General features: G+C 42.0%; 1 protein-coding gene across 1 annotated transcript in view; it reads right to left on the bottom strand.

The window, feature by feature from the left end:
* Positions 1-8,576: 8,576 nt before the first annotated feature.
* Positions 8,577-12,664, bottom strand: part of LIMCH1 (LIM and calponin homology domains 1) — a 117,492-nt gene continuing 113,404 nt past the window's right edge. The window contains exons 26-27 of the mRNA XM_009885006.1: positions 11,874-11,976; positions 8,577-9,306 (exon numbers count right to left, since the gene is read on the bottom strand). Of these exons, the coding sequence (XP_009883308.1) occupies positions 9,281-9,306; positions 11,874-11,976 (129 nt within the window). The 3' untranslated portion in view covers positions 8,577-9,280. The remainder of the gene's footprint in view (positions 9,307-11,873; positions 11,977-12,664) is intronic.

Raw genomic sequence — 12,664 nt, 5'->3', positions numbered from 1 at the left:
TGCGAAGGAGCTCACTGCCTGAGCTCCTCTGTCTTTGGTTTGCCCAAAGGTTTCTCAGAAGTCCATCAAAGGTGATTTAAGGAGATAAGCCTTGCAAATGAAACCACAAGCACCATCCTCTTCTGTATAAAACGTACCGCAATGAATTCATCAGTTAGCTGTGACAATTCTCATTCACTTAGGGAAAGCCTCTGTGCGTTGTTCCCAGTTGGGGACACGCCTGACCCCAATATTGCAGAACCAATACTGTGGTAGATGGTATTTGCCACTGCAGGCAAAAAAGCCAGCTGTCACGATTTTTGTTGAGTGTTACTTCTAGTTTTGATTATCAAACCATGTGCTCTTATACTGGACTATATGATCTGGTCAAGCAAAATATTCTTTTATACTACTCAGAGAAAAAAAAACCCAACTTAAAATTGACTATTTGCTAAGCACAGAAGGATATAAAAATACTAATCAATAGTTCCAGGAGAAATAGAAGAAGAAATCTACCAGCAAAGGTTTGCAAGAAATAAAGACCTCCCTTCCCCTAAAAAGATTTGAAAAATGCAACTGCTTTTCTGCAAGGTAAATAAAGCAGATTGTGCAGCAAAATCTTCCCATGTATTTTCACGTCGCTGTGGGCAAAACCACATTAGTCACTACCTTTAAAACAGATAATGGCTTTTCAACTGTTGTGTGCTCGCGTGTATCTGTAACAAATGCTCTGAGAGATAACAGCTTTGGCTGAGGCAAATGGATGAAAGTTGGGACCAGCTGACTTGCCTTCGCTGCTACCTCCCAGCTTTGCTGTCAGCAAACAGAGGTTTCATCCAAAGATAGGTGTTTGAAAGTGGTTTCGTGAGGCTGAAAATTACTTTTGAAATTCAGCTTTGGTCCATTGGAACAGACTCGTACTATCAGTTAGCTGTGTCAGTTAGCACGCTTTGTCATAGTTCCCTTTCCAATGTCACCCTACCTCTTCCAAACTATGAACAAGCTACAAAATACATTTAGGGCTATTGGTTAAGATAAGTGTTAAGTGTTAACTGGCTTCTTTACGTAAATGCTATCCTTTTATCCTTATGTTTTAAACCCAGCCTAAGATCTGTGAATACTTAGAACAAGAAGGCAGAATGTATGTCACAGCTCTATCTAACATTGCTCTCTTCACACTTATCTAAAGCCTAACTTGGATGGGCAAAGAGGGTCTGCAGGAGTCATGTGTGGCTTCATCGTGAGGCTCTCTCCCAACCAGACTCCATAAGCAGTGCCTCTCGCTCTCTGGGGGACGGGCGCAACATGAGCACTCTCCTCTGCCCAGGAGAGCTTCCAATACAAACCCACGGATCCAGGAAGGACACCAAAAAGCTATGTCGAACATGAACCAATCTAAATATTAAAAAAAAAAAATCCTCCAAAATGTTGATCCATGAAACATTTCAGAAAGCTCAGTTTCACCCTCAGGTTGGTGATGATCTGAGTGTTATCATCATGTGTCAGTCAGGAAAAGCTTTAATTAAGACTTGAATAGTAGCACAAGTTCTACCGCAGAAAGCCCATGCTCAAATCTAGTCTGCTTCAACACATTTGTATTAGTTACTAGACCATTCAGACACCAAATCGCTCATCAGCGTTCATTTTTCTTAAGAAAAGTTTGTGATTAGACTAAAAAAAATCTTTACATTCAATATCATTTGGAAAAATAAACACTGTTTTTCCATGGCAATGTTTAGAAGTGGTCCCAGGAATGCGCATCTGGAGGTGACATCTCCAATGTGAGTGACAGAGACATACAGAGAAACGGGGGGATTAGTGCAATGCTTCTCCCATGCACTTACTTAAGCACCTTCACAGTTTTATGAACCATCCTGAAGGCAACCAAAGAGCACCTGGCCATAGAGAAGAGGTGATGTTTATTGCAAGCACCTGAGTCCAGGTCCCTGGAACAGCAGTTCTGGCACTAACATTAACAAAGAAGTTTTGTCTGGTACCATCCTCTTCATTTTCTGAGCTGGAAAAGATTTGATGACCCCACTTCTGAGACCTTCCGGATATGTTTGCAACCTTTTTATCCCCATTAGCACCTGAGAGGGGTCCTTCCAAGTATATATTCCATAAAGGTTCATATTCATATGAATATAGGTCTTTTAAGTGATTGAGGATGCTTTGAGAAACAGCAATTGTGTCATGCCATGCTGGGGCATAACATCTCATCCTTAGGTGCCTGATAAAGGCACGTGATTTTATTCTGTTGTGAAAGTCTTCTCCCAAGATGTACTTTAGTACTCTCTCAGCTAGGATTGAATACAGGAAATGTTCCCATTTGCAGAAAACATTGATCTTCATGGTCTTTATGCTGTTGAACTGATACAGGAATAGGATGACTGGCTAATATCTGTTGCTTTGGCGATTTTGTTTCCGGGAATCCAGACTAAATGATCATCCTGTTACCCAGTAATGCATATTTGTGAATGCCCTGAAAACATAGTTTGGGTATTTTTATGATTGTTTTTGTAGGCTCTTTAAACTACTGAAAGACTGATGGAACCAGTCCTGGCAGAAGGCGTACAAATATCAGAAGTTGGTAACTATATTTAGGGTCATGCAAAATTCCCTAGCAGAGTCTCAAAGTCTGAGTATACTGTGGTGAGCAACAGGGTTTCCCACAGGGTGTCACACGCTTGAGGTACAGTATTGCCAGAGATCCTCTTTGCCCTTCCACAAGAAAAGTGTCAGGTGCCAGATGTATTGTATGGAAAGTGTGTTTTAGTGAGCTCCTGCAAACCAGGGACTAGGCAAAAGATTACTTTGAAGAGTCACGTCATGTGTTACAGAATAAGCATAATTTGCTATCTGATATTGGTGCATACCTTTTTGTTAGAAAAGGTTTGACCCAACCATCTGAGATGTTTTCTTGTCCCACAAGCCCTAATGCTCTGCACTGACACTCATTATGGGAAGCTACCAAGTGGTTTCCAGCGATGTGGATGGCATGTTTCTGTTCCTGTGCTTGTCATTGGGCTAATTTGTTGTCTGTAATCAGAGGTCATAGACAAAAAGGAATTTTAAAAATTCTGTTGTTTTCTTTCTGTTTGATAAATTCTTTTATTGCAAGGAAGTATTTGCATTTCTGTTAATTTTGGTTTAGTTTCTAGACCCATACAACTGGCTTCTGCATGTTTTAAGCAGCAGGTTACCTGCTTAGAAAAAAAATGCATCTGTGGACTGTAGATGTGGCATTAGCTAAGACAATTTGCAGTGTATCACATGCAGTGAAGCAGATGGTTTCTACGGATGAGTTAACAGTGACTCATAAGATTGTCTTAAATAATGATTTTTTTTTTCCCCCTAAAAGGCTTAAAACCCCATATGCTTTGGGGAAGAGAGCTCCAATAGCTACTCTTGCAGAGCATGGGGGTATTCAGTAAAGTCTACAGAGCAGCAGCTATAGCCTTGCAGCCGGGTAAGCATCTCTCTTGCATGTTTAACTCATGCTACATTTTATAATGAAGATAAACACGAAAACAGAACAGCCCACTTCCCCCCCAAATACCAACCCCACACCATACCGTGAGAAGAGTCACAGCCCACCCTGTATATTTTATCTCTGTTTTGGGCTCTTACTGCTTGCAAAACTTGAGCCGCTTCCAGTTTAGTCATTTCCCCTTATCAGGAAATTCAGATGAAATTACATTCCTACCGGAGGCTTTTAGAGGTATACAGGAGTCCTGTTTGCCTTTATAGGAGATGTATTTTTCTGGCATCTTTAATTTTTTTTTTTTTTTTCCAGCCAAGCAGTGGTCATCTGCTCACTTCCAGTGTCTGCAACCCCTTCTGATTTTCACCGCAGACGTGTCTCTGAAAATGAGCATTTACCCATCCTGTTCCCCAGTTACCCACCCTTTTCTTTGGAGAGCAGAGACAAGGCGGGCAGAAAAGCGGGGCGAGTCCCCTCTCTGCAAAGTTTATTGAGTAAACGCTTAACCAGCTTCCCATTATCAGGAAGGAGATCCATCTGAGACCAAATCTTTGCTAAATTGGGCAGCAAGAACTGTATCTAAAGCTAATTTTCTAAACAAAGTGGTAGCTGCCTGCTTTTAACTATCCCCCAGAAGAGTTGTCTGGATAAGGATCAATACTCATGAGATGAGCGAGCTACTGCTGTTTATTACCTGTGCCTAGAGCCTCCAACACCTACCAGCGCCCGGCTGTGCTCACTGGTACCTCTGCACCAAAACACTCGCTAAAGAGAGAAAACAGAGAGCAAAACAAAGTGGTGGTGGTGGTGGGGACGGCTGGACCCCGGAGTGAGTGCGCAGAGGAGGAAAAAGAGCCCTCATCCCCCCTGGCTGTGATGGGGGAAAGCAAAGGGATGGAGGCATCGCACCGGGACGGGGTGGGGAGGAGGTGCAGAGCTCTCCTGGGCATCCTGGCACACACCCTGCCCCCATGGCTGAGCCTCAGCTGTCGCAGCCCTCTCCCTTCCCGCATCACCCCCTGTTTCTTCCATATGCCCGCAGCCTCATCCCACTGCTCGGCAAGCCATCGTTCTCTCCGGGGGAACGCCGAGGCCCTCTTAGTAGGGTGGTCTCCCTCAGGGCCCTCCTGGCAGCCACTGCTACCTGCAGACCTGCTGGTGAGGTGAACAGGTGACATGACTCCCCTTTTATAAAGTCTGTGGAATTATTTGGGCATTAAATCAGTACCAGTGGAGCGCACCACCATCAGTGCCCTTTTAGCATCACAAACAGTTGTGGTCAGGTCAGAGCTGCCAGGCCACATTCACAAGAAAACAATAAAAAAAAAATCATACCAGGATTTCCACCATTTTACTCAGAGTCATAGAATCGTATAGGTTGGAAGGTTAAGAGTCCAACCATCAACCTAACACTGCCAAAACCACCACTAAACCATGTCTCTCAGCACCACGTCTGCCCGTCTTTTAAATCCCTTCATGGATGGTGACTCCACCACTGCCCTGGGCAGCCTGTGCCAACGCTTGACAACCCTTTCTGTGAAGAAATTTTTCCTAATATCCCATCTAAACCTCCCCTGGCGCAACTTGAGGCTGTTTCCTCTTGTCCTATCAATTGTTACTTGGGAGAAGAGACCAACCCCCACCTCGCTACAACCACCTTTCAGGCAGTTGTAGAGAGCGATAAGGTCTCCCCTCAGCCTCCTTTTCTCCAGGCTGAACAACCCCAGTTCCCTCAGCTGCTCCTCATAAGACTTGGCTTACAGAGGTCACAATCACCAAAGCCATGCTTGCCTGGGAGCCTGGCAACTTTGGTACAGAGCTGCTGAAGCAGAAATAGCCGCGTGCCTGCCTCCAAATCCAGCCTCAGAGCAACCTCCAGTGGCAGCCAGCTGTTCCCGCAGACAAGGCACCCACGCACACCGCCGGGCACCCCCGGGTACCTCTGCCACCACAGAGCAACACTGGCTCCCTGTCCAGAGACGTACATGCAGAAATAATCTAAGACCACGACCATTTCCATTAAGGCACCGGGATAAAAATCTGCCTTCAAAAAATTAAATTGTCAGTACTTCCCCATGACTCATCTAACAGCCGAGATGTGCTTCTGGCACAAAACCAAACCCGTCATCCATTGAAGACCCAATTAAAAGGAACAAAAAGAGGCAGTTATTAGTTTAAAATTTTGTGTGAACTTTCTGCTGGTTACTGGTGAAGTCACATACTCGTTGAGATTCTAGAATCAGTGACACTGCAGCACACGCAAAACTAAGCACAAACTCAAGGATCTTCACTACGCAGAAATGGAATTAACCAAGCACATATTTAGCTTTCCAGTACATTAAGTGGTTTATTCAGGCAAAGTCTGAACCACAGTCCGACGACATGAATGAAAGATCTTCTGAGGACTTTGGGTTCCACTCACAGAAAGCCACCTCTGCTCATCTTTTACCACGACAGCCACATGTGCTCTTGGAAATACTTGGCTACAGCTTACAGTAGCAATCCGCAGGGTACTGTCCCATCTCAAGTATGTCTTTTTTAGTGTCTCATTCTTGTATATGAAGTTTTGTGGAATATAGCTTGGTTCAGCCTACCCCAGTCAAGCGGAAGCTTTTACCAGCGGGATATACACGCTCTGCAATCCAGTTTCACAGACACATCGCATGCAATAGGAGAAATTAGTCATAATAAGTAAAATCAACACCACCAAAGGTAATCAACATTTTATTTATAAACATACATTTACTATAAAAGCTGTTGCATTTTAGACAAGTTTTCCTAATTTCCAGAGGCATTTTAGAATAAATAAAATAAAGGAAAGATTAGCATAATCGGTATTTAACATTAGCCCCAGGTAGGACAGCAATCCTTGTCCTTGAATGGACATGCAGATAAGGATGGTCCCCTTCTGGTTCACCAACCTTTAGGACATTCACCGAGAACTACAGATGGATCGCACCAATAACACTACATAGCAAGAGCAAGGGAAAAATACACCAGGGAAAATGGGGTTGTGAAATACAGATGGGTTATGACACCTGTTCAGGTTCTCTGAAGCAGTAAGAGGCTAAATAAATTCTGAAACATCTAAAACCCATTACATACATTGTACTTGCTTAGCAGTATTTCTTGCAACAAATACATTTACATTGCAGTTCAATTGCAGTAAAGCGTTATTTTTTTTTTCTGTGCTCAAAGTTCCTGATAAGAAATAGATCATATTTATGTGTTTAAACTGAAAAAAAAAAAGGGGGAGGGGGAGATCTGCGCCTGAATGAATTTGCCATGTAAAACTCTGAAGGAAATATAAAATCAAACATAAGCAGTTGGCAAGTACAATTTAGAAAACTGCTGAAAATTAGCCTGTGCTGGTGAATAGATGCTCATGAGGGGAAAAAATCGTCGTCTGAGAAAGCCGCTTCATTTTGCTGTACATACAATCCAACTTCACTAAAACATGCATATCTGAAACTAATTGATAGACACTGGGATCAATTTCTAAGCAGCTGCAGAGACCCAGCGGTGTGTCCGCAGTGCGATGCATGCCCCCACCCCACCCATCGCCCATGCATTTTAGTCCCAACCATGCTCCTACACCCTTTGGGCACTCCCCCCTACGTCAACGAGAAGTGGCTCCAACCTCTGTGACAAACAACCCCTTTTATACACTTGGGGACCGATTTGCACATTTAAACTCTACCACATAGGTGACGCGGTGTTAGGGACTCATACCAAATAGACGCACAAGCATGCATGGTCTTGTTTAAAAATCAGGTCCAGACATCATATATTCGCATATCCTTAATGCAGCACATGGAATTATACAGATGTACAAAGTCGGTTATAAAATCTACTTCTTGAATTTCCATGTTACGCATTATTTGCGGGAAAACGTTACGATGACCACATGCGAAGTGTAAGCATCCTGGTTATCAAAACCCTTTAACAGTAAACCACGCAGATGGTTAATCAAAATATTGGACCTCACTGTTTTATTTCCAAAACATATTTGTGATTTTTTATTTTTATTTTTTTAAAAAATATTCCCCAGGTGAAGTCCGTGAAGGACTCCAGCTTTTTGGATTTATTGCATCCATAAGTCATCGGTTGACTGTGTGCAAGAGCTTTGCATTTTCTAAGGCACAATTTTAAGGAAGTAACATGTAACTTTCCAGCAGATAGTCACAATGTCCTCCCGTGACAACATCGTACATGGGTTTTCAAGGACACACAGTTTTGCATGGGTATGCAACTCACATGCAAACAACTGTCTAGTGTTTAAATAAATAGTTGCTAGCTATAGAACAACTCAAATTTATTGCTTCCCTAATAACCACTTCATTCCCATTTAACAACACATCAAAAGACAATGGATGTGCACATAGATTAAATAAATTTCTATCAGTTTAGCTTTATCATGGTTTTAAGGCAGAATAAGTAGATTTTTTTTTCCTCCATTTTAAGTTGTATCAGGAACTGCTAAAATGGGATATTTCCAATAACTATTTACCAAACAGTGCTAGGATATTTCACACTTGTAACCCGCCCCCTAACCTTGTCTGCGTATTGCAGATAAAGTGACGCAGCTCCGACTGCTGTTTCGACAAGCTGCTGGATCACTTTAGTAAGGAACACATGCTTAATCAAAAAGCATGAAGGAACACTGGCCCAAACACAGGCAAACGAAAGGTTTTTTGCCTAACGCCTCCAGCTTCCTCCCTGCCCGCCTTCCGCGCTCCCGGGTTTTGCTGACTTTATCAGGGTGGGTGCACGGAGGAACACAGGTTCAAGGCTGTTTAATTCCCTGCTCTGGAGGGCATCCAAACCACACGTGTTTCTCCGCATGAGATTTCAATCAACCGTAATGTTTGCACACGAACGAGCAGATCTCAAAACCAACTCGGACCATCGGTGGGCAAGTTACACGCCAAAGAGAAAAGCTTCACCCGAGCATCAAACCGCCGCTCGGAGACTCACAACTCAGCTGCGTCCGCCCACGCGGCCGCCTCTCCCCCACATCACCTTTCAGCGAGTTTCATAACAACACGGGCTGCCGAACTTAGGAAGAAGGATTGCTCCTAATGGGAATCTTGCCATCGTTAACGGTATGCAGTCTTTAGGTTTAATGAAGAAATCTTTATTTGAGAGAATATTAAGCTATAGTCATGAACATTACTTGAGGTACACAAACAAAAAAATCCTATCGCTAAAGGTGCAATAATTTATTTGTATAACTCCTACCCTCCACTGAAGGTAATATAAACACAAAACGCTTCAGAATTACAGGATGTATTATCAAACTAGTCTCTGTATAAAAAAAGTTATAGCTTCAGTTATAACAGAGAAGTCGTGCTGTGATGTTTAGTTTTTCAAATGCACTGATTAGATACTATCTTAAAATTACTTCTCAGCTCAAGTTGGCATATTCTATAAAGGTTCTGTAAACTTAAACATTTTAATTCCTAGAAATATTAAAACAAAACAGCTTTATTGCATGTTTATTTTCTTATTACTTTCAAAAGAATAAGGTAACAGACTGGAAATCATAAGCATACCTGAAAGGTGGGATTTTTTTAATAGTACTTAGGCTTTGCCTTCCCAAACATGGTCATACGTATTTTGCAAATTTCTTAAGAAAGGGAAAAACCAACATATTGCATTTTAAAGGAGCAGGTGCAGCATTTTTATGGGTTTTTCAAAATGAGATGAGAGCCGTGATGTCCATGGATTCAAGCTCTTACAAGTGATTGTCTGGAGGCAGCCGATACATATGAGAAGAGAGTTCCTTCTTGAAAGTTATTAGGTCTGTAAGTCATGTCACAATGTAGTTGGCTGTCCAGCAGCTGGGTAAAACAAAACCAAAACAAGTCATTAGCTGACAAATTTTAACAAACATACACAGGCTTTTCCTCATGTGATCTCTACAATTTAGAAAAAACTCATCTGGAAATCTGTATCATTTGTGCCCTTCTGCTCTTTCCTCCTGCAAAGCTGAGGCACAAACTGCAAAGGATTCAGCATAACTCCCGTGGAAATGTATTTTCCATGCCACATGGACAAATGCGTTCTGCATGCACTCTTATTTCATTTTACTCCCAAAGTACTTGCAGGTGCGTTTATTTTCAGGCTCTGCAGTGGCAAAAGAGCAAAAGCAAAGGACTGATGAGTCATCTTTAGCTGTGCCTGGTTTCTGGTACGTGGTAATACAGAGCCCGTGTGTTATTTGGCCATACAGGGAATCTTACAAATTTACTTCTTGCCTTTGACTTCGACACTCACAAACCTGTAACTATTCCCCGTGGTTGATGTTGAATACCAAGTTCCCTTCCTTGTGAGGTTTTGTTGCAGAGAAATAACCTGCCAATAAAACCCCATCCACTTTTATTTGAAAAACAATTATTTTGGACCCCGGACCACTACCTAATCTTTAATGCTTTTCTCCCAGAGGTTTTGATAATTTACTTTGAAACAGAATCATCCACAGTTTCAAATAAGTTTCTGGCAACCAAAATATTTCATCAAGATGTCCATAAGTATCTCAAAACAATACAGATTAATTCTGGGTTGGTCAGAGACCATCAGTTGTGCGCAGTGCTGCACAGGTTTTCAGATGTAGCCGCAGGGGCAGGAAGGCATGAGCTGTGCAATCAAGCAACTGATTTTATATTTAGCATCAGACTTCCCAGAACTGAAAGGCAAACCACTAACGTTGCTCCAGTTTGTTCTTTATTTCAGACCTGGAGTCTGTCAATTTCTCGTTAAGAATGAGCAACTAACCATATTTGCAGTTCTATCAAAGTCAGTCCCTTTGAAACTGTCACCAAGAGCCAGTGTAACTTAAACTCAACTAACTCCTATTTTGAGATTTTGCATGAGAAGTGAACACAGAAGGAAGAGGCAATTTGTAGGAAAAAAGATGAACCCCTGCCATTATTATTCTTCAGGAACCATCCATTTCCTCAGAACCTACTCCCTCTGTTGTGGACCCAGTTGCTGTTGTGCTAGGGATATACGAATGCAAAACCTCACTGCATGAAACACTGTACACAGCTCTGTACTGCATTTTCTAGCAGTGCTGCTGTAGAAATTATGATGGAGGGGGTGATTTCTACAGCATACAAGCTGATAAATAATTTATTTGAGCCTTCACCTATCCTTAAGGGACCTCACTTTTTATTTAAGCAAAAAGGATTACGAAGGAAAGGAAAATATGACTTTTATCACCTTTCTCTCTTTTTTTTTTGTGTAGAGATGGATGTGCAAACGTGCATTTTAAGGGTCAGGACCTCATCCACATGAGTAAGGTTTATAGTATCAAGCCTGAAGGGGAAAAGCTATTTCTAAATGTGTCAGGTTAAATAAATAATAATACAAAGTTGCTAACATTTCTTAGCAGAATTTTAAAAAATATCACTAAACAAATAGTTATACAATAGCACCCTCTAGCTCTGCTGATGGGGAAATATATTTCTCCTGAAACAGAGAAAACAAAAATCCAACTGCTGGTTATTCTGCTGGCAAAGGCAGGTAAGTAACTTTCCTACTCCTGGATTTCTACAGCCACTGCTTTTGAGAGACAAGACGGGAAATAGTAAATGAAAAGAGCTTTATATCTCCACCGATCAGTTAGGACTGTAAGCAGTGAATATACTAAACAGTAACGCGTAACAGGAAGGCAATGATTACTCCCATGTTTTTTTCCTGCATCTTACTGGTTTCCACAAAGTAGAAGCCAGCAGGAGCACTGCCCATCTCCTGTCACCGGTGACTTTGGGGTGAAGCTGAAATGCTCCAGCAGTTTGGTATCAGTCACAGAAACCCAGGACTAGGAAGGGCATTCAAGTGACCTGCTCTAAGGCAGAAAAACGTATCTAGTTTTTTTCTGACATGCAATTGTCTGGCTCATTCTTCAAAACCTGCAGCAAGCGACACTTCAGCACGTCTGGGGAAACCAACACCAGGATTCATTACGAGTTACAGAATGTTCCTAATATTTTACATGACCGTTTGGTCCACAAAGGGAGGCCTGGAGACATATAAAATGGGAACTTCTCCAAACAAGGCCCATGGTCCCAGACCTAGTAGAAGTATCTACACTGTCTCATGTGATGTGACAGATCCAAGCCTCCAGGACATGCAATATGTGTGCACAGTGTAGGAGTTCATATTTATGCATAGAAACAGCCTTTAAGTCTAATACTGATGAGCAGAGATCCTCTGGGAAAGATTTAATGGGCTTGGAAATCTTTTTTGATATAAGAGGATGATTAAAATGGCATGGGAAGGTTCCCCTTCCCGTGGCGAAGCTATGCCTGAGTGGCAAAGCCAGGAGGAGACAAACTCATTGATTAACATCATGGCAACAACATTGTTAGAGTTCATTGTCCTTTGGACAGGATTTCGTACTTACTTCTGGATCGGATATAACAATCATTGCAGTTAAGAAGACCATTTCTAATCCTGACATCCGTCCCACTTGCTGCGTCTCCCAGCTGTCCCTTGCAAACACCACACTGTCAATCGAAGAACAGAGTAAATAAGAGAGACCATGCCGTATCACAACTCTTCCCAAATTCTGACTTTTGTTTCAATAGTTCTTGGAACAGTGAGAAAAAAATAACCCCCCAGAAGCCAGCCCATACTTCTACGGAGCACCGCAAATCAGTGAAAGGGTTTTTTTAGAGCCAATAGTATTTAGGAATGGATTTCAGCAGTCTCCACTTACACAGAAGTGAAGTCTAGTAATTTTAAGGGACATTTGTGATGGATGAAGCTTAGAGAGACCAGAGGTTTAGCTTGGGTAAACGTCCAAAAAAAAAAAAGGCTTCATGAATGTCTAATATCAGTCGGGCCAGAGATCACGGAAATGGTCACTTTCTGTGTTCTCTAGAAAACACTATCCTGAGTCATTTAAAGACTGAAACACTCAAAACCAGTCAAGAAGTATTTCTGTTGAAAGCTATGGTGAAAGCCAGGATACATCATCCATTCCATAGTCAAAGCTTTCCGACCATGGGTCAGATCACAGATGGCTTTGGGACTGAACAGGTTTTTTGGGAACAAAAAGAAGAAATCACAAGGTAATGAATGTTATATTTAAAAAAACAATGAGTACAACAGGGAAATTATATGATGCTTCCCTCTGTAACTGAGGAAGCTAAGTTTGCTTGCTAAATCACAGGTTTTAGTCCATTTAGCATG

The sequence above is a fragment of the Charadrius vociferus genome, unplaced genomic scaffold, assembly GCF_000708025.1.
Source record: "Charadrius vociferus isolate BGI_N301 unplaced genomic scaffold, ASM70802v2 scaffold134, whole genome shotgun sequence".
NCBI classification, from domain to species: domain Eukaryota; kingdom Metazoa; phylum Chordata; class Aves; order Charadriiformes; family Charadriidae; genus Charadrius; species Charadrius vociferus.
Note: the sequence above shows the minus strand (reverse complement) of the source record. Positions and strands in the feature narration are given on the sequence as shown.